Source organism: Mytilus californianus, unplaced genomic scaffold, assembly GCF_021869535.1.
Source record: "Mytilus californianus isolate M0D057914Y unplaced genomic scaffold, xbMytCali1.0.p SCAF_11, whole genome shotgun sequence".
NCBI lineage: Eukaryota > Metazoa > Mollusca > Bivalvia > Mytilida > Mytilidae > Mytilus > Mytilus californianus.
The window spans coordinates 755,340-778,520 of record NW_026262593.1 but is presented as its reverse complement, the minus strand read 5'-3'; the positions used below and the strand labels follow the sequence as shown (position 1 = coordinate 778,520).

The 23,181-nt window shown below is 32.3% G+C and overlaps 1 protein-coding gene across 4 annotated transcripts in view; it reads right to left on the bottom strand.

The window, feature by feature from the left end:
• LOC127719326 (neuralized-like protein 4) overlaps nt 1–23,178 on the bottom strand; it is a 55,354-nt gene extending 32,176 nt beyond the window's left edge. For all 4 annotated transcript variants that reach the window (XM_052225381.1, XM_052225382.1, XM_052225383.1 and 1 more), the window contains exons 1-9: nt 22,951–23,178; nt 15,406–15,568; nt 10,137–10,337; nt 8,352–8,641; nt 6,349–6,460; nt 5,700–5,788; nt 4,014–4,281; nt 2,910–3,000; nt 2,240–2,507 (exon numbers count right to left, since the gene is read on the bottom strand). In XM_052225381.1, the coding sequence (XP_052081341.1) occupies nt 2,240–2,507; nt 2,910–3,000; nt 4,014–4,281; nt 5,700–5,788; nt 6,349–6,460; nt 8,352–8,641; nt 10,137–10,337; nt 15,406–15,568; nt 22,951–23,133 (1,665 nt within the window). In that variant the 5' untranslated portion in view covers nt 23,134–23,178. The remainder of the gene's footprint in view (nt 1–2,239; nt 2,508–2,909; nt 3,001–4,013; nt 4,282–5,699; nt 5,789–6,348; nt 6,461–8,351; nt 8,642–10,136; nt 10,338–15,405; nt 15,569–22,950) is intronic.
• Between the last annotated feature and the right edge of the window lie 3 nt (nt 23,179–23,181).

Genomic DNA, 23,181 nt, shown 5'->3' with positions numbered 1-23,181 from the left:
TTTCATATTTGAAAAATCCACCAGGGCCAAAATGCGAAACCAAACCCCTAACTGTGTATTGCTACCTTAATAGTAAATATTTTTTTTCAAATCCTCCCCTTTAACTAATTTTCTGTGTTCTGCTAGCTAAAACGAGTAAAATGGCCTTTTATTTTTGAAAATTGGTTGAGTAATGAATATTTTATGAAGGTTAGCAGTTGACACTGAAACTCGACAAAAACTGATTTAAAGAAAGGTGCCAAGTCAAAGTGTAAAATCTTGTTTCTACCTCAATTTTTGGCAAAATCTTAAAAACTATACCTCTTTTGTCAGTTTTTTAATGTTGAAAATCTTTATAAAACCTCTGATGATGCAAAATTGTACAAAATTTAACAATTTCAAGCATGCAAATGTTAATCTTTATGTTTAATGTATACCAAAGACTTGATTAAAACACTTGGTAATGGGGAATCAATTTCTTACAGCTGAATCAACTATACATTTAATATATGTCAAAATGTAACATGAAATCTTGATAAAAATAATAATTTGATATATTCGCAAGAAAAAATACAAAACATTCAATACTTAGGCTACTACATACTGCGCAATCCTTCAGAAGCAAGGGTTAAGCAAATAGAGTACAATTATAAGCCTTGTGTCAAAATGTCTAATTTTGGTTGCTAAGGACTGTAAACAATAAAATTGACATGTATTGTCATTCTTAAACACTTAATCCCATCAGAAGTTGATTTAGAATCTAAATATCAATAGATTTGTGGTATGAAAAGTCTTAAATTGTACAATTCTGAGCTTGGTAAGTATGCCATAAGGTAGCAATAAACAGTTAGGAAAAAATATTAAAATGTTCCCTCATAAATTTTACCATCCCCTTTTCATTGCCTTCTTGCAATATTAAGCTTACTGTTTGTGTCATATATGTGCATATGTATGTAATCAGAATCTTCCATAGATTTCATATCCAGTATATGAAATAGTAAAATATAATTTCTCCTTGGTGTATCCATGGCAACAATCTGCATTTTTTTGTTATAAAATATAGCAAAAAGGGGGGAAAAGATGTCACATATTTCCCCAAAATTTGACCAAAAGTAGAATTTCAATCACTTCAAGTAATACCTTTTCTGAAACTGTTTACATATATCTTTCAATAAATCCAATGAAAATCATATGTCTTTCGTCTCATTTTTTTGTAAAATTGCGTCAAAAACTTTGTGTAGAAAAAAAGTGTTTGTAAACATTACATTAATTTCTGGACCGATGACCGGTCTAGCTATGAAAATACGGAGAGTCAAACAGAAAATAGCCCATAAAACATGTAAAAAATAATCTTGATGTTCTTATAAACCACCTTTGAAGGCTAAATTAGTACTCAGCTGTCTAAAAATTAATTTTATTACACAATAACTTTCATATTTGAAAAATCCACCAGGGCCAAAATGCGAAACCAAACCCCTATCTGTGTATTGCTACCTAAAATATATTAAATCAAAATCAAAGAACTGTGAGCATTGTGGGAAAGGTTATATAATTTACATAAAAATTCAAAGTTCCTTCCATTTAAAATATGTTAAATCAAATAACTGTGAGTGCTGTGGGAGAGTTTATACTGTTAACATAGAAATTCATAATCCCATTAGCTCTCAATTCTCCATCCTAAAATATATTAAACTAAAGCACTGTGAATGTTGTCGGATAGGTTATACAATTTACATAAAAATTCAGTTCCATTAGCTCTTCTCCTGACTCATATTGAATCTCCTACCTAAAATATGATAAACCAAAGCACTGTGAGTGTTGTGGGACAGGTTATACTGTTCACATAGAAATTCAGATTATCACCAACTCTTCTCCTGACTTCTTGATCTCCTGCTTAAAAAATGTTATAACAAGGAAGTGTAGATGCTGTGGGCAGGTTTTACCATTTACAAAGTAATTCAATGTACAATCAGCTCTTATCCTTGCTCTTCTCAATCTCCTGCCTAAAAAATATTAAATCAAAGCCTTGTGGGACAGATTATACTGTTATTATGGAAATTTAGTCTCCCATCAGCTCTTCACCAAATATTCCTATTCATCTCCTACCTAAAAAGTGTTAAAAAGATACATGAATTTAATACACAGATTATTATTAACAGAGTGCAACCTATGTGGAACACTCGTTCAACCTTAAAATATTTCATGATTCTGTCTTATAACCAATAAGCATCATCCAAACGCTACCCCTTAGCAATCATACCTTTAAGCGATCAAGGTTCTGTCCATATTCATCAATAACAGTTGTCCCATTATGCATCACTCCGTTCCCTGTCATCATCCAGGTCCCAGATCTGATATTTGTCATTGTGGATGGGAACTCAAGCTCCTCAGCACAATGTAATGTTACCCCTATCTCTACTGACCCGGCCCATTTGTCTATCATTTTATCAAGTCTGACCTCAAATAGTTCATCTGGTTTCAGTGTTCTGGTTGTAAGTACAACCCCATTGTTGAAATCATCCATTGCACTGCAAAATCAAATGTTTTTTTCAATGTTTACTTATATGGGATTCACATTTTTCTTATTTCCTACATTTTTATTTTTGGAGGAATTGAACAACATTACGATCAAGAACTTTCTTTTGTAAATTTCAAGATTGTTTCAGAAAATTTAGTGTGGTCCAAAAAATTTCTTTTTTTGAATTTACATAGAGTAATGTGCTAATCAATACAAATGTTTGGTTTAACATTGATCTGCATACAAAATATCATTTACTTACAAATATTGGTTTAAAATTTACCCACTTACCTAATCACAAACTTCAACAACTAGTTGATGACTCTGATGCGGTGGCTAGATAGATATATATATATATTTAATGAAGTTTTACTAAATTGTTCCTATATTACCCCTTTTAAAATAAACTTACTTTGGTCTGAGAGCTGTTCTTTGTCCACTCATAACAGTAGCATGTGACCCACAGGATGTATGAAATAGTAGCCTGTCAGATTCATCTTCATCTAAAAAATATATCTCAACAATTTTAATATTAATAGCAAAATTTATTACTTCAGATACAATCATAATGACAATTAAGACTAGTTTGAAAACAGCCCTAAACAACAAAAGTAAAGGCATGAACTTTCCATTTATAAGTAGCAAAGATTTAGTATGGACACCACCTGCAAGTAGCATAAGTAAAATTTAGTTATATGTAACACTCAAAAACATGTCCTTCCCCTCAAAGTCGTCCAATCCTCAACACATGTACATATTACATGATGTTATGCCCATACATGTGTCCCATGAAGTCCATATATTGAAAATGCCCAAACATGTCCATCTTTATCAAGAAATGATTCACTATCATATACCTATGCTGTTTTAAAGCAAATCTAACTTTGTCTAAATCAAAGTAAAGGAAAACAGAAAGTTGTGAAAAAATCAAATTCAGAAACAAGTGTATTTTCTTTGAAGCTTGTCTTGTGTAAAACGTACAGTTATCTATATTCTGATGCAAAGTAAACAAATCTATCCAAATAGTCATTATTTTGTGAAAAAAACTACATAAAACAACAAATTTCACGAAACATTATTCTTCTATTTACCATTATACAGTTTGACATCATAGCAACACTTCTATTTACCATTATACAGTTTGACATGATAGCAACGCTTCTATTTACCATCATACAGTTTGACATGATAGCAACACTTTTATTTACCATTATACAGTTTGACATGATAGCAACGCTTCTATTTACCATCATACAGTTTGACATGATAGCAACACTTCTATTTACCATCATACAATTTGACATGATAGCAACACTTCTATTTACCATTATACAGTTTAACATCATAGCAACGCTTCAGGCATCAAACCCAAAACACTGGGACATCTTGAATATGAAAGAGTAAATCCCCTCTTAATATGCAAGGGAGATAAGCCCTGTAATATTAAAGGGAGATTATCCCTACTAATATACAAGAAATAATTCCCTGTTAATATACAAGGGAGATAATCAATTACCAATATTAGTAACTTCCAATGCTTCTTCATCATACAGATCAGGAAAATGTCTAAAGACGTTATTCCTTGTAACTGTGTTTTGTATGTTGTTAGGGTAGTTAGGATCATTTCTATCCAGAATGGTTACTTTGACAGCCATCCCATAGAGATCAACCACACCCCATATAGTCTGTGGGGTCTCGTTAGAGGCCACACCTTGGTCCTGACCATTGATGTAATAATGTAACTGACCATTAGATTTCCTCATCAAACCGATTCTATCTCCCTCCTGGAAATAAAGTCAAGAAGTATATTGAATAATGATAGAAGTAGACTTCACAAAACATGTTTGACCCTGCCGTATTTTTGCGCCTGTCCCAAGTCAGGAGCCTCTGGCCTTTGTTAGTCTTGTTTGTTTTTTTAATTTTAGTTCATTTATATGTTTTAGAGTTTAGTGTGACGTCCATTTTCATTGAACTAGTACACATTTTTGTTTAGGGGCCAGCTAAAGCTCGCCTTTGGGTGCAGGATTTTATCGTTGTGTTGAAGACCCATTGGTGGCCTTCGGCTGTTTTCTGCTCTTTGGTCGGGTTGTTGTCTCTTTGACACATTCCCCATTTCCATTCTCAATTTTATTTCAATGGAACTGTGCAATTAAGATATGTATTTTCAACTGAAAAATGAATTAAGTGTTAATTTTTAGCCAAAGAACCAATTTCATATTGTTTTTCATAAAAGTTTTATTGTAATAACAGATAAACTTTAAAAGCTTACAGAATTTTTTCTTTTTACAATTTTTTCACAATAAATGGTTCATTTCATGTATGACATCTTTTGTGTTTCAAGAATCTAAAATCAAAGCCCACAAGTGCTTTAGGACAGTTTCTTTATTCTCATTAACAATGGCAAATTTTCAGGAAAGGATTTCATCAGTTTAGATTTGACAATTTACTACTCTTAATTACTTTGTAAGAAGATTAGATGCATTATGGCAAATCACAAAATAACTTCATCACATATTACACCAGTATAACAATTATCAGTCATATCAAAACCCTGTTATAAGTATTAACTTTAAAATACAATGATATATTGTCTCAGTTTGATAATAGTTTATTCCTTTCAATTTTCTACAAATCATTACTTACATGTTTTGACTAAACGGTATAATTTTAATTAGACCCTTAAGTTTTGGACACACATAATTATGCATCACTGACCCCGGAACCAATTTTTGTCACATAAATGTTGGGTCATTTTAGGGGGGTAAATGAACAATTGATGGGGTTTAGTTTTAATCCATTTTAATACAGGGATTATGGATTGTTCAATCCAATCAAATTATTTCCAATATCAAATACAAATCAAAACATACTATGACTTTATCTTGAAACTAATGAAGAATGAAATGTTCACTGGGGCTTCCATAATATCAGGACATCAATCATCTGGCAGAAATGACCTTTAGACCCAATTAGTGATCAATATAGCAAATACTTGATGGCATAAAGGCAGCAGTTGTCTTAAGAATAATTATTTCATCATAAATTTTTAAAGGATTATGTCAATGTAACTACTCAAAAAGATATGTATACAGAGAAAATATTTTTATATTGTCCATCATCTGTTTAACTCTGTCCGGGTAAGGTTGTTAACACATCAAAGGAATCAGTTCAGGTCAAACAATAAAAACTAAAATTAACTTACGGCCAATTCATCCAAGTTATATTGTCCATACTCTCTCCTTGTACCTTTCCCATTTGTTAGAATCCCGCAACCACTCATCATAATAGTACCTACAAAATAAAATGCAATGAATTAGTAATGTTTTATTGGCAGCAAATTTATCATGCAATCAAATAGTAACATTTCATTGGCTATGAATACATCATGTGATGAAACAGTAACCTTTCATTGACTGAGAATACATCATGTGATCAATTAGTTACCTTTCATTGGCTTTGAATATATTATGTGATGAAATAGTAACCTTTCATTTGCTTGGAATGCATTATGTGATGAAATAGTAATCTTTTGATGACTACAAATAAATAGTGTGATCAATTAGTTTCAAGTACAAGTATGAATTGTACGAAAGCTTTATTGAGATTTGGTATAGTTACAATGATATAGTTAGAAAGAATACACTTCCTGTGAGATGTGTGAAAACTACTCAAACAGTAACCAAATTATTATGTAGTAAACGTTCATGCCCAAGTCTTCAATGTGCCTAAAATTTGTGTAATTGATCAATTTATTAAAGCATAAATATCATGCTAGGTTAGAATCTCATATTCTTTTTAGCATTTAATTTTTTGTGTCAAACATAATCTACCCTCTTTGAAGAAAAACTAACCAGATCTCATATTTGTCATAGTTGCTGGAATGTCCAAGGTACCAGGATTATGTGTTGTAATTCCAACCTCTATAGATCCTGACCACTTATCTACCAAAATATCCAAACGAATCTAAAACATACAGACATACAGATTAGTTCCCATTATATAATTTCTATTGCTTATCATTATCTATACACTGATAAAAACTCTAGATTATTCTAACAATACAAAAGGTTTTTAGTTGTATTTTTAACTCCTATCCATCCTAACAGTTGTCAGACAATGAAAGCACAATAAGTAATTGTTTTTAAGTGATTAATTTAAGACTGTGCAGTTGTGCTTAGTAATGTTCAATACACATTATTTTATTTAAGGACTGCAGAGCATGTTTGTACCACAGGATTCAATGTAGGAGTATGTGGCTGTAAGCCAATGAACAAGTTAATCTAATACTGTGTACCTAGTAATGTTCAATACACTTTATTTTACTTAAGGACTGCAGAGCATGTTTGTACCACAGGATTCAATGTAGGAGCATCTGGTTGTAAGCCAATGAACAAGTTAATCTAATACTGTGTAGTAATGTTCAATACACTTTATTTTATTTAGGGACTGCGGAGCATGTTTGTACCACAGGATTCAATGTAGGACCTTGTGGCTGTAAGCCAATGAACAAGTTAATTTCAAAAGGAGGCCATGTCTTAACAGGCTTTAAGTGCCAGTGCCACTATTATCTTTTAGTTGTGTGTTAATCGTAGGGTTCCCAACTTCAGTATTGTATGGAGAAATTCTAACAAGGTGTACTGTTTATTGTATGGAGTAAGTCTAACAAGGTGCACAATTATTGTATGGAGAAAGTCTAACAAGCTGTACTGTTTATTGTATGGAGGAAGTCTGTACTGTTTATTGTATGGAGGAAGTCTAACAAGCTGTACTGTTTATTGTATGGAGGAAGTCTAACAAGCTGTACTGTTTAGTGTATGGAGGAAGTCTAACAAGCTGTACTGTTTATTGCATGGAGGAAGTCTAACAAGGTGTACTGTTTATTGTATGGAGTAATTCTAACAAGGTGCACAATTATTGTATGGAGAAAGTCTAACAAGGTGTACTGTTTATTCATAAATATTTGCAATATTTTTTTTAATTGCAAAAATGTGAGAGGATTTGTTTTGCAAAAATAACTCACACTTTTGATAGCCTAATTTTAAAGAAATGTTCTCTCAATAATTTAATCTATGTCACAACATTTCATACTGCTGAACAGATGTAGTAATTCCACATGTTTAACTCATGATGGTATAAACTCATGATGGTATAAATTCATGGTCGTATAAATTCATGATGGTATTATCATGATATACATTTTGATAAAAGGAAAAATCTTTATATGGTTATTATTGGATGAAAACATATTAGTCATAAATTATGATACTATAGAGACAGTTGTACATGTTGTGAATTGTTCTCCTGAAAGGAGAGATAAGAGAAGCCAGATAAACAAAACTCTTAAAATAACTGTTTAATAATATCTGATTGGTTTTTTGCTCAGTGAGTTTTTAATAACATGTTTGTTAATTTTGTGCCATACTGGTAAGTACTGTTAAATTATCATAAACAAATCAAGTTGAGCAAAAATGTGGCAATCCCACATGTACATAAGACAATACTTTTGATTATAATCTTTGTTTGAATGGTGAGAGTTATACTTAGGGAAAATACAGTAAGTTGTTTGACCCAATTATTTTGTAAGCAAATGTTGATGAGTTTTACAGTAGTGAAGTGTGGCATTACAGGACTGTGTGAGTTTAAACCATCCACCTAGTCAAACCAATACTACACTTTTGTAGTTAACTGCTGTTTTCCTCCTAAACTTGAGTGTTCAGTGTTTTCATTGTTGAAGGCTGTGTGGTTGCTTATAATTGCTTACATCCACTTCATTTGAACTCTGGTGGATAGTTGTCTCATTGGCAAACATACCACATGTCCTTATTTTTACATTGGGTAATATAGTACAACATACTTCAAACATTTCATCATTTTTCAAAGGTCTGTTTGTCATGACAACTCCATTATTAAACTCATCTAGGGGGCGTTTTCTCTCTGCTGTTCTCATTTCATTGGTTAATTTAATAAGACTACCACACTTTTGATGGAATGTCAACATATCATTTGAAGGTGAAGTTTCTGCATTGGAAGTATTGGATGTTGATAAAATATCTGCACTTCTTGTTAAATCATTGACAATCTGATTGGATAATTGTGTCAGGAATTCATTGGCTATCTGACTGGCAACATCATTGGAGGTGATATCTGAAACAGAATTGATTGGTAAATTGTCACACAATTTGTGTCAAAATCATTGGAGGATAATACCTGAAAGCCAATTGATTGGATAATTGTTACACAGTTTGTGTCAGGAATTCATTGGCTATCTGACTGGCAACATCACTAGAGGTAATTTCTATAACAAATGGCAACATCACTAGAGGTAATTTCTATAACAAATGATTGGCTAACTGTGAAATAATAGTTGTAATTGTAAATGAACCTAAATGCAAAGCTTTAAAAGAATTCAATCAAACATAAAATATAGCTCATGGTGGTCTATCTGTCTAGTATGGCATTGTTCTATACATTGTACAGGAGCACTCAAGCCACTAAGAATTTTAAGACATATGAAGATAAACCAAGGGTCCGGAAACGGTCATATATGCCAGTCATGTCCTAAGATGAAACTATTTGTCCTAAACGAGTAATTGGGATTTAGGACAAATTTTATTTTTTTAAAGAAGTAATTTCGGTCATTTCATTGACTCAATGTTTGAAATCGGATTTCTTAATCGCCATTTTGCACTGTCTTGTGTAAGTTGTGATCACTTGTTTTTGTTTATAATCCCTTTCCTGTAATAAAACTGCCACTCCAGTAGTTTGATAATCCTGAGGGCCCTCCTAATATCTATATCAATGCCTCCGGAAACATTGGCTAATGATCGCTAATCACTTTTTACCTGTGGTTTTAATTCACACCTGACAATGATCACAAGCTCAGAATGATATCTTAACAAAAATTGAAATTCCCTGACAAGTGTATTCATTATTTAATTACTTTTCAGCAAAGACAATCATCAAATCTGATTTAAAAATTTAACCTAAATTTACGGAGAAAAAAGTATTTTTTCATGTGCTTTATTTACTATATAATACGCATGCGTGAAATTGTCTTCAGCAAATTTAATATTTAATCGTAAAATGCAAATTGATTTCATGCTAAATTAAACGAGTGCAACTATTGTCTGTTACATTCAAACACTTGTAAAGGTAATAAAATAAAAAAGCCATAAAAAGCCGGTGATTTCCTGTCAATTTGATAAACAAAACAAATCCCGGAAATTAATCCGGAATTATTCGTACTTTAACTTTATCGCAAACCTCCGGTTTTAACTTTTGTCAAATCGAAAGAAACGTAAGCAAGAGGCAATGTCTGAGAGATTTACCATTTTGAGTCATTAAAATCATTTCAGTTTTAAACTATTGCCTTCCCTAAACTGTTCTTCATGGTAATGGTAAGACATTTACTTAGTAAATGCGATGAAACAGCAATACAAGTTCGTTGATGCTATGAATCTAGTCAAGTTGACATCAACAATTTGGAAAGGGGCACCAACTTTTCAATCATCTCAAAATGACCGAAATTGTGTGGAAAAATTTCCGGATCCTTGAGATAAACTAAATGACCAAACCACTATACTGGCTGATAATGATAAACTTTAATTTTCAGTGAAATGTGATGAAAAGAATTACTCACTATTATCTGTTCTATGTACAGAGCCGGGTCTAATTATAGAAACCTGGGCACATTTTCCATACATGTCTACAACAGCATAAACTTTAGAATTTATGTCTGAAGCAGCTATTCCTTGATCAACACCATTTACAAAGAATCTTAACTCTCTCTTCCAGTTCACCATAACGCCAACTGTGTCACCCTCTGATAACTGGTCTAAATCTGAAAACATATCAAAGAACCATAACTCTCTCTATTAACACCAACTGTATCCCCCTCTGATAACTGGTCTAAATCTGAAAATATATCAAAGAACCATAACTCTCTCTCCATAACATCAAATGTATCCCCCTCTGATAAATGATCTAAATCTGAAAATATATCAAAGAACCATAACTCTCTCTATTAACACCAACTGTATCCCCCATCTGATAACTGGTCTAAATCAGGAAAACATATCAAAGAACCATAACTCTCTCTATTAACACCAACTGTATCCCCCTCTGATAACTGGTCTACATCTGAAAATATATCAAAGAACTCTCTATTTCTCTCTCTATAACATCAACTGTATCCTCCTCTGATAACTGGTCTAAATCTGAGAATATATCAAAGAACCATAACTCTCTCTATACTAACAACTGTGTCCCTTCCAATAACTGGTCTAAATATATCAAAGAACCATAACTCTCTCTTTATAACATCAACTGTATCACACTCTGATTACTGTTATAAATCTGAAAATAAATGAAAGAACCATAATTTCTCTCGACACTAACTGTATCCCCTCTGATAGCTGGACTAAATCTAAAAATAACTCATAAAATTTATCTGTTAGTAAATGGCAACCTTCAATGCCGAACTTTTAGACATACGGTAACCTAAATATACACCAAATTACCCATCACTAACTCCTCTATCAGAAAATGCCCATCTTTAAGATATTTAAGTATACGACTGCCAGACATAACCTATGCATACCGACTTACATGTCCATTGTCGTCTGTTATAATGCTTATTAAATTCCAATCTTTAACTATAAAGTTGCCAGAAAAAACCCAAATACTGTATATGTACTTTTTTTCGCGTGTACTTATTTTCACGATTTTGCAGTGTTTTGGTATTGTCGATGAATTCGCGTGTATTTAATTTCGCAGTATTTCCTAAAATTTCAGAACATAAAAAACGGACTTTATATAATTCTTAAAATTTTCCTGAATTATATCTTTATTTGTGTAACGATATGAAACAAAATAAACAAAGATTATTTAATCTTCAAATCAGTCGTCTGTTTTGATAGATGTATAATATTAGTAATCCGATTAAGTCGTTAATTACTTAATATACCTGTCATAATTAGCTTGGGCTATTATTTTTCACCTTTTGTTCTTTATTATTCTTAATTGAATTTCTGAAAAGATAACTGGTGTTGTTTTACAGTTTCACAGTTCAGTTGAGGTTATCTTAGGCCAACAAGGTGAATATGCATGTACAGTTATAAATTCCAGTAATATTTATTCAATGGTTTTATATTTTTATATATATGAAATCTGTATTTGAATTCGCGTGTATTTATTTTCGCGAAATTATACCTACCGCGAAATTCGTGAAAATAAATACACCGTGAAAATAAGTACATATACAGTATACACAGGGCTCATGCTAGCAGGCGACTTTTCCGTCCGTCACTTCACTTTGCCCAAACATCAAAAGCGATATCAAGGCGCCCTGGTGTAGTCGCTTTTGTCATCAGGAATTTTCAATTTTTACCAAGTCAATGAATCAGCAATTTTTCATTTATAAGTAAAGAAATTCAAAGACATAAACAATTTAATTCTTTAGAAAAGCAGTGAAAGCATTGACTTTACAGATTGGTTGTATGTTATTTCAAACAGACAACTTTATAAGAAGTATTTTCTTTCACTTTGTTAGAATCTGATGAAAATTGACTATAGTTGATGTTTCATCCCTTTATTTCATTAAAAGTGTCGTATTCCTTTCCAAATCCCTTGTCAAACATCGTTTATTTTTGTAAATTTTTCTTCGTCTGCCATTGAAATATTTGTTCGAACTATGGATCGGAGGCAGGATTCATCAGAAGCGGAAAAGATATGATCGAAATCCGTATTCTTACGATAATAACTATGGAAGCACAAATGGCACATCTGACAGAAGAAAAATGATCCCAAATAGGAAAAAAATTACGCATTCCACACGCACATGAACACTTTTGGTTAGATCTCCTTGCTTAATGTAAATACTTCCATGTACTCCTTGCTTAATGTTAATATTTCCATGTAAATGCATTGTTTCAATTTATGGATTAAAGTTGCTTAACTTTGTTTAATTTATATATATCTTTTTAACATGTTTAATTTATATATATCTTTTTAACATGTTTAATTTATATATATCTTTTTAACATGTTTAATGTGAAACAATGAATTTCATAAACATGATAAACAGAATAGTTTTTTAATTGAATTCAAATTAAAATATGCTGGGACTAGTATACTTTCTTTTCCTTTTTGATATAAAAAAAGTTCTTTTTAGTGCTAGATATTTAGTTAGTAGTTTCTTAAAAGAGGGAAAATATAATTCTGTATAAATCAGTGATTATTTAAGACAAACTGAAACAACTGTTACCTTAAGTGTATACTCAGGTATAAATTGAACAATATAAAATAAATGTGGATAGTGTCCACATGTGGACACAGATGATGCCCCCGCTTGCATATCATATAGTTATAAAGGGATATAAATGAAGAACGGTAAAAGTGACGCTACCCAAATTTGAACTTGATCTGAGTTTTGTGGTAATAAGCATTGTGTGTAAGTCTCATAACATTTGGTTGAGGCTTACTTAAGCAGAGAACAGAAACTAAAAATTCAGCAATTTTTCTATTTGTAAACACGCATAACTCTAGAACGGTTGTGTATAAGTTTTATAACATTTGGTTGAGACAAACTAAAGTTAGAGAACGGAAACGAAAAATTCAGCAATTTTTATGTTTACAAAGGGACATAACTCAAGAATGGTAAAAGTGTCGCCACCAAATTTCGTACTTAATCTGTATTATGTAGTAATAAGCATTGTGTATAAGTTTCATAACATTTGGTTGAATCAAACTAAAGTTAGAAAACGGAAACAAAAAATTTGTACTTGATCTTAGTTTTGTGGTAATGAATATTGTGCTTAGGTTTCATAATGTTTGGTTGGGGCAAACTTAGGTTACAGAATGGAAACTAAACATTTTGCAATCTTTCGATTTATAAAGGGGCATAACTCAATAATGGTTAAAGTGACACTACCCAAATTCAACTTGATCTGTGTTTTATCAGTGGAAGTCAAAATTAAACATTGCATTGTATAAAGCATTGATTTTAGTTGATTCAACTATAATCATGGACAAAGGAAGATAACTCCAATTTTAAAAATTACTTGATATTTAGAAGAAAATAAAAAAAATTCCATTTATAAAGGGGCATTACTCTAGAACGATTAAAGTGACTCCACCAAAATCCAAACTTGATCTGTGTTTTGTGGTAATAAGCATTGTGTATAAGTTTCATAACATTTGGTTGAGGCAAACAAGTTAGAGAACTGAAACTAAAACTTTTGCAATTTTTCCATTTAGAAAGGGGCATAACTCTAGAACGGTTAAAAAGAAGCAACCAAAATTCAAACTTGATCTGTGTTTTGTGGTAATAAGCATTGTGTATAAGTTTCATAACATTTGGTTGAGGCAAACTTAAGTTAGAGAACGGAAACTAAAACTTTTGCAATTTTTCCATTTATAAAGGGGCATAACTCTAGAACGGTTAAAGAGACTCCACCAAAATTCAAACTTGATCTGTGTTTTGTAGTAATAAGCATTGTGTATACGTTTCACAACATTTGGTTGAGGCAAACTCAAGTTAGAGAACGGAAACCAATTTTGGGACGTGCGTACGTCCCAAAACTGTAAGTACGTACAGACGGACAAGGGTAAAACTTAATGCCCCCACCGCTACTGCGGGGGCATAAAAAATGAAATAAAAAGGGTACCTATGGCCCTTTATATCATAGTAACAAGAGTGCACACACTGAAATGTCTCGCCTTCTTTACTAATCATTGATATTATGTTGATAGTCCTAAATATAAAGCTTTATTACAACTGTCACATAAACTTAACATTAACCAAGTAAACTAAACATTGACCAATGAACAATGAAAATGAGGTCAAGGTCAGATGAACCATGCTAGGCAGGCATGAACAGCTAACAATTCTTCCATTCAACAAATATAGTTGACCTATTGCTTATAGCTTAAGAAAAAACGGACTAAAACACAAAAACTTAACACTGAGCAATTCATGAACCTTGAAAATGAGGTCAAGGTCAAATAAAACCTGCGTGACTGACATATAGATCATAAAATATTTCCATACACCAAATATAGCTGAACTATTGCATATAGTATTAGAAAAAAGACCAAAACTCAAAAACTTAACTTTGACCACTGAACCATGAAAATGAGGTCAAGGTCAGATGACACCTGCCAGCTAGACATGTACACCTTACAATCATTCCATACACAAAATATAGTAGACCTATTGCATACAGTATAAGAAAAACAGACCAAAACACAAAAACTTAACTATAACCACTGAACCATGAAAAAGAGGGCAAGGTCAGATGACACCTGCCAGTTGGACATGTACACCTTACAGTCCTTCCATACACCGAATATACTAGACCTATTGCTTATAGTATCTGAGATATGGACTTGACCACCAAAACTTAACCTTGTTCACTGATCCATGAAATGAGGTGGAGGTCAAGTGAAAACTGTCTGACGGGCATGAGGACCTTGCAAGGTATGCACATACCAAATATAGTTATCCTATTACTTATAATAAGAGAGAATTTAACATTTCAAAAAAAATCTTAACTTTTTTTTCAAGTAGTCACTGAACCATGAAAATGAGGTCAAGGACATTGGACTTGTGACTGACGGAAACTTCGTAACATGAGGCATCCATATACAAAGTATGAAGCATTCAGATCTTCCACCTTCTAAAATATAAAGCTTTTAAGAAGTTAGCTAACGCCACCGCCGGATCACTATCCCTATGTCTAGCTTTCTGCGACAAAAGTCGCAGGCTCGACAAAAACACGAAATTGTAGCGCCAAGAGCAAACAAGCACTTCTCTTTCAAGCCTCACCACATCTCCCTATCAGTTTCAAAAAGAGAAGTCACTTCTCTCTATGATTCTGAAGTAGTGTGACCCCTGTATACAAACTTACCTGCACCATACTCCTCCGTTATAGAATGTCCATCCTTAAGTATAGAACTGCCAGACATAACCCATGTGCCCTCTCTGAAACCTGTTGCACTAATGGGAAAATTCAGGTTATTTGGATCACAGGTAGTCACTCCAATTTCTATAGATCCACTCCATGAATTCACCTGAAACAATCAAAAAATGTTTCCCAAAATTACGATGTTAGACTAGTACATGTACTTAAAATACTCCTTCTCACAAAATGCAACTGTATACATTACATACATATATATCTTTTTATGTGATATCATTTTGTTGATTCCTAGACCTCAGTGTTCTGTTGGTTGTGTTTCTGTTCAAAATATTTTTCCCCCTCAAGCACACAAAAATTGTGCAACTTCGATGTAAAATGAAACCAAAAATGTGCAAAAATCTAATAACATGAATAAGGGCACCAAAATGTGCCATAAATAGAAAACAACAGTGCACATGCTGAAAAGTTTCGCCTGCTTTACTGCTCATGGTTGATTCATGTTGAAAGATAATGGTTATACTACAAATATCCCATAAATTAATATTATCGAATTATCTACGTAAATGTATGATGAAACCTGCCAGAGGGGACATGAACACCTTAAAATAATGAATTCTAACCTTGAAATAGAAAGTTCACATTATGCAACTTAAGGCGCATTTGAGACAAAAAGGCATGTGCCTGCAAAAGCATAATGACCAACTGTTTGGTCTCCATCTTGTCTCATATACTGCCTACAGGTCAATTATGTAAAAACTGTTGGAGTGATGTCCCTGACCAATATACACATGATACATGTATCCAAGGCCTGATTCATATTTTTGTCAAACAGGAATTATCCCTTCTAGGTCTTCTTGGAGTTTTAGGCAATCTGATGTTGATTTTATCTGTCCGTAAATGATACAGTCATCCGCAAAGTGCCTGATTTGACTGTGATGTATATAGTTAGGTATAAAAGTCATTAATGTATATATGAAAATAGTATTGGACCTTATACAGTGCCCTGAGGAACACCAGATGTAACTGGTATTTTGACAGATGAATGGTTTTCTAGTGTGACGGGATTGCTTCCCTTAAAAAAATGTGGTAGATACTTTGTCAGCCGTAAGCGGTTGAGCTAAGGAAGTACTTCTTTAGCTCAGTCGGTATATGTTCTGCCTTGTAACACAGATGTCCCGTGTTCGAGTCCAGGTGGAGACATAAGTGATTTTGCAATAGAATCATGCATTCCGGTTGCACTAGTATAACTGTTTGTGTTCTCTTTGATAGAAAAGATTTTATCCAATATGTAGCTTCTTCTGATAAAATTTAACTTTGTATAGCAGTCGGTTGTGTGGAACTTAATCAAAGGCTTTTGTGAAATCCATGATAATTAGATCGGTTTGTCTCTATATAGGGAAAACACTGGCAGTTTAAATACATGAGATTCAAATTTAGATTTTATGAATGAACTGCCCCTGTTGACCTACATGACCTTTGGTCACTTGGGTGAAAATGTAAGCGTACTTTCATTCCGCCGTGTGTTTATTCCGGGTAACTGTTTTTCACTAGAGAATATTGGATGTAAATAGTGTGAAAGCGTCGATCTTGATATCGTTGTTTTGTTTATATTAGACCGGTTTATTGTTTACATAAATAAATGGGTTAAAATTAAAATGATTTTCAAGGAACCAGTTTAATTAATCTGAGTCAATCTAGTAAATAATATTGATGATGATGAGGAGGATATTTTTATAACTCAAAATACTTTATCAATGATCAGGACATTGAACTTGATAAAAACCAAATTTAAAGAGCAGATTTGTTCTTACATGAAGCTCCAATTACAGAAGCATCTTTTGATATTGACAAAGAAGATATATGATTTAATATCCAATTCGACCGAAAAGAAAATACATAGAAAAAACTTCGGCAATCCAATAAATATAAATATTACAATTAGTGACAATTTAAAAGCATATGATTTTATAGATTTGCATAGAAAAATTATTTAAATCTCATTCGTTAATAAGCATTATTGTGTTATCGTGTGTTCAAAATGAGTACCAATCACTTGATCAATGAATGGATCTAAAGCACTAGTGTAATTAATCCCGCCGGGTATAAAATAACTAGTGCAATCATTCCGGTACAAATCACTAGTGTAATCATTCCTGGTTCAAAAACACTAGCGTGAACATTCCTTGTATGAAAACTCTCCACTTTTTACATAAATCAGCTATGCAATTTTTAAATACACTAAAAACTATTAAGCCACATTTTATATATATTTCCCCTTCAAAAACAAACTTTTTAGAACCTTATAATGACTGGTGGATGTTTTACACTGGACCCGGATAGAAAACCCTAGTGATTTTTTGTTGGTGGATAAAAATCACTGGGGATTTTCTTCCTCCGGATAAAGTACACTGGCGGAATCAAACCACTGTTACAAAAACACTTCATGGGCAATGTCACATTAAGATATTTGATTTGTGACATCAAATTTTTTCAGGAAAAAGCACCAATAGACCACTTCTAGTTCATAATGCATTTCCATCAAAAACTTTGGTTTTAATGAACATTATTTGTGCGTTTAAGGGAATCTTCACTTCTTACCCATGTTGAGCGAGCGGTAGAAAAAATATGATGCTATATTGCACGATCTATTCGGCAAATTAAATTCTTATAATTGATAATCAGCACTTCTGTCATTAGGGAATTGTGATTAAGTACCTATGGAACAAACAATATTTCTAGTTTATCCTGTATGATGACGATCATGAAGACACTTGATGAACTTTAATAGTGCAGGTATACAGGCAGTCCCCTCTATCTGGTAAATTACATCATATTAGCACACAAACTTTTCAGGTGAATGGCATTACTAGAAAGGGAAGTAAGTTAACTCGTACCATTGTAAACTCGTACCACGTAAACTCGTACCAAAAAAGTTAACTCGTACCAACGTAAACTCGTACCACTGGGAAGTCGTACCAATCAGAACTCGTACCACTGCAAACTCGTACCATTAAAAATATATTCAAAAATACAAATGTTTTATGATTTTTTTTTTTGGTAAACTAAATAAAAAAAGTTGAATTACTTGAATTTTATACTAGATTTTAATGAAAACTTAGACAAAAATACGAATGTTTTATGATTATTTTTTTTTAAGCTTTATACAAAAAATTAAAATATCTTTGAATTTTATACCAGATTTTAATGAAAACTTAGACAAAAATACGAATGTAATTTCTTAATTACCGTGCTAATAAATATATTAAATTCCTTTGATTGTGTGATTATTGGTTGATTATTAACTAATCAACTTGTTTAATCATATTAGCATGGTCATATTCTGCTAAAATTCAGTCTTCACGATGAACTGCTAAATCTACAGGCCGGGAGCTCAATTTTTGAAAATTTTTAGTTAGATTCTGTTGGCTTGTAGATATTTTTACAGGCCCGAGAGCAATATTACAAGCCTGGGCTGCCTGGGCTGTCACTCAGCAATAGACTGAAATCACTGTGTATCATCGCCACCGGAAATTGGGTACCAACGAAGCGGAGAGAAATGGGAAAAAAAAGTAAACAAGGTAAGAATTCATTCAATTTAAAGCATTTCTACTGATTTGACGAGGGTACCGCTTAAGAAATGATTTTCTGATATATAATTCTTAAATTATTAGGCCGATAAGTACAAAATTATGACAATATTTTGTGTTATACTCCAAAACTTGCCACTTAGTACCCGAAAATTTTGAGGTCGATCGTCCTCTGTCGCCCCATTGGCAAGATATTCAACTGTTTTTCATTATTTTTCCAGACACGTTCTTAGATTATGATAATGTGACATTATATTTACTGAGATTTGTTGTAAAAAAGATGTTTTTTAAAGAATATGGATCAAAACATTGTTTGTTTATTGTACGGCGAATTGCAGAACGTTGTACGGCGAATTGCAAAATAACAACTTTTGTCTGTACGGCGTCTTGCAATATATTCTAATTTAAAGATGAAATTAATCACTGTTAAGATGATATCAAGTGACGATATTTTGTCCATATCAAAGCTTTACCGGCTTATAAATATACAAAATAAACTACATATCAAATATTATACAATGTATGCCGTTAATTTTGTTCAGAAGTCGTCGTTGCGTACCTCTATTCGACTTTGTGGTTTTAAAGACAAAAAGTTTTTGTTTTCGATCATATTATCATAAAGACATTCATATATCGTTACACTACTAACAACTGTTGTCTTATTTGTTGTCAGAGTGAAATTTTGTAAATTAAATTAAAAAAAAAACGACCATTCATCTTTCCTTGGTGCTTGAAAGAATGTTTTTTTTTTTAATATAAACAGTGGAGATGTGGCATGATTGCAAATAAGATAACTAATCAACAGGATCAAATAAAGTGTATGTACTAAGCAATTATATGCTCTCGTCCGGCCTTCAACAACGAAAACACGTACCTTATAGTCGGCTATAAAAAGCCCCGACATGAAAAATATGGAAGGATTCAACAAGAAAACTAACGGCCTAACTCATGACAAAACAATGTACGAAAAACAACAAATACGATAGAGATGAACCAACGACAACCACCGAACTACATGTACAGGCTCGTGATTTCGGATAGACACTTTAAGAATGTGCTGGGTTAAATACATTGTTTATTTTTTTAATTTCTGAAACGAATAATTTGTTAAAAGAAAAGTGAAGAAAATATCTTTTTTTCATTGAAAATTAGAAGAAATAAATCATAAATTGTGTTTCGAATTAATCTTATTGAAATTAAGATTGTATTTTTTTTTAGTTTAAGTAAATTCAATCAATCTTTTTATTTACAGGGAAAAAAGAATAAAACACGGTTGCTAAGGCTGTTTGGCCTAAACTTAAAGGGGTAGATGGAGGGGTAGTGAGAAGGAGTGTATTCGTCCGAATTCTCATTGTAGTACATTTTCATGATTACTATGTATAATATTTCTCAGTAAATTGTAATGTGATATTGTGCCAATAAAAATTATATAATTAATACAAGTAAGACTTGCATTTGCTTTAAAAGATATACATGTAGCAGCACGTGATTATTTGTTTTCAAACACACCTTCTCTGTTTTGAAACTTATAAATGTATGGATCTCGGCCTATCTATTTGGTTGAATATAAATGTGAATTCATAGTGTTTCAAAATCAACAGTTAGCCCTATTTTTGTGTGTGTGTATAAATAATCTAATTTTTAGATAGATGCTTAAATTAAAATCATTTTTCTTAATAAGAAGAAAAAAGTGCAACTAAAGTACGCCTGAATGTAAAAAGGTGTACCCGACTTATTCTTTCACGATAAGAATTTACCGATTTCGGTATTTTAACAAAACTGTTTACGAGGGCAAATGAATAAAAGAAAGCTATAAAATCAACATTTAAATTTTTGTGGATTTTTCCAAAAGACTTTTATGAGTATGCATCATCAGGAATTAAAAAATATTTCAACGGTCCTTATTAGATGTTATTTGATTATATTTCTTTAACTTACAAGTCGAAGGTGCTAGCTTTTGTGTATTGTATTAATAAGTATAGCATTAAAATGACAACAACAAAAAATACATACAAGGTCATCTTTATTCTCAAGTAGAAAGTTTTTATATAGTTTATGCCGTAGTCACAGCGGGATTTGTATCCCTTGTATCGGATTTTTTTCCATTCTTTCCAAAAATGATTAATATAAGGTTAATATTTTTAAAAATTCAAACAGTGTTAGCCACCGAGCTTGTTCATTTCCTAGAAAATTAATGTTCTTTATTTTAATATATAGGCTGTATCTACCTTTTACAAATTAGACAAGAACATTAATTGAATAAGGAAATGTGGAATGATTTTCAATGAGAGGACTATCCAACAAAGTCCAAATGAAATGGATTTATCCAACTATTGGTCATTATACACTTCACAATGAACAAAACCCATATCCGGTATCAAAATTGCCTGATTTATAACAAAATGATGAACAAATGTCAGACAGCAACCTACGACAGCCGCTATATATTACATGTTCCTGACCAGGGACAGACACATATAACGTCAGGGGCATAAAACAGGTCAGTGAAACAGTGACATATCTTTCCAGAAAGTTGCAACATTTGCCAGCTTTTGTATATGCCGTATTCATATTGTATACATCGGATATGTAAAAGATGTAATAGGACTGTGTTCAACCTTATATTGTATATAAATCTTAAATGCTGTCAATCGAATTGTATTTTTATCAAATGCATAATTAGATATTTGAACTTAATACTTTATTTTCTTTAAAAGGACGGCAAATACATATTTTAAAATTAGCAAGTTGCCATACAGTTGAAAACAAGTTGCCATACAGTAAATTTGTCAACACGAGCAAGTTGCCGTACCCTAGACTTTATTTTTTATGGTCTATATTCTTTAAAAAACATCTTTTTGACAACTAATTTCAGTAAATATGATGCCACACTATAATAATCTAAAAGTGTGTCTGGAAAAATAATGAAAAACAGTTGAATATCTTGCCAATGGGGCGACAGAGGACAATCGACCTCAAAATTTCCGGGTACTAAGTGGCAAGTTTTGAAGTATAACACAAAATCTTGTCATAATTTTGTACTTATTGGCCTAATAATTTAAAGAATTATATATCAGAAAATCATTTCTTAAGCGGTACCCTCGTTAAATCAGTCGAAATGCTTTAAATTGAATGAATTCTTACATTGTTTACTTTTTTTCCATTTCTCTCCGCTTCGTTAGTACCCAATTTCCGGTGGCGATGATACACAGTGGAAATATGTGCTGAATATTGTATAAAAATAAATTTAATACTTACTAACTGTTGGTCATAAACAATTTTAAACCTTTAAAACACAATAAATAAATTCTTTCATTAAATAAAATTCCTTTTAGAAACAATAGAAATATACCCAAATCTATTCAATGTTACTGATTTGGAATGATTAAAAATTAAATCAAATAGTTGTCAGTAAAAGTTTAAAAAAGAGTCTATTCAAGGGAGACAACAAAGCCAATTTGCCATGGTTTTCTCTATCCAATTAGACAAGGAAAATTAGCTACAAATTGGTCATTGTAATTTCAAATTATATACATTTTACAGACTTAAGAGGTATTGAGTGAAATTATAGTATATATTCATCATTAAACACCATTTGAATGCATTTAAATAAATTGGTACGAGTTTACAATGGTATGAATTTACCGTGGTACGAGTTAGCATTGGTACGAGTTTTTTTTTAGTGGTACGAGTTGACATTGGTACGAGTTTACAAAGGTACGAGATAACTATAATTCACTAGAAAGTGGTCTGTTGAAAGATCATGTATTGTACATGGAAAGTGCTCAGTCAAAATGTTTGTGGGTATGTTCAAGTTTTGATTTTAAATGTTAGCACACATATGTTGCACCAGTGTAAGACTGATATTGGTCGAAAAATGTTCAAGGGACTGTGGAGAACGCTGACAACTAAGAAAACTTATAAGACATGCAGAGACATGGACCACCTTTTTGTCTATTTTGACTTCAAATAATTGGTCTTCTTTTAATGGGTCTCTGCTAATAGCGACACCATTATTGAATTCTTGAGCTGGATGGTTTCTTTGAGCTGTCCTGTTCTCATTACTCAGTTGAACAAGCGATCCAACTCTTTCATGGAATTTTGGCAAGGGTTCGTCTGAGGAGGCCATTTTCTGGAATCCTCTGCAGTTTTCATCTACCTGGAAAATCCAAGAGAG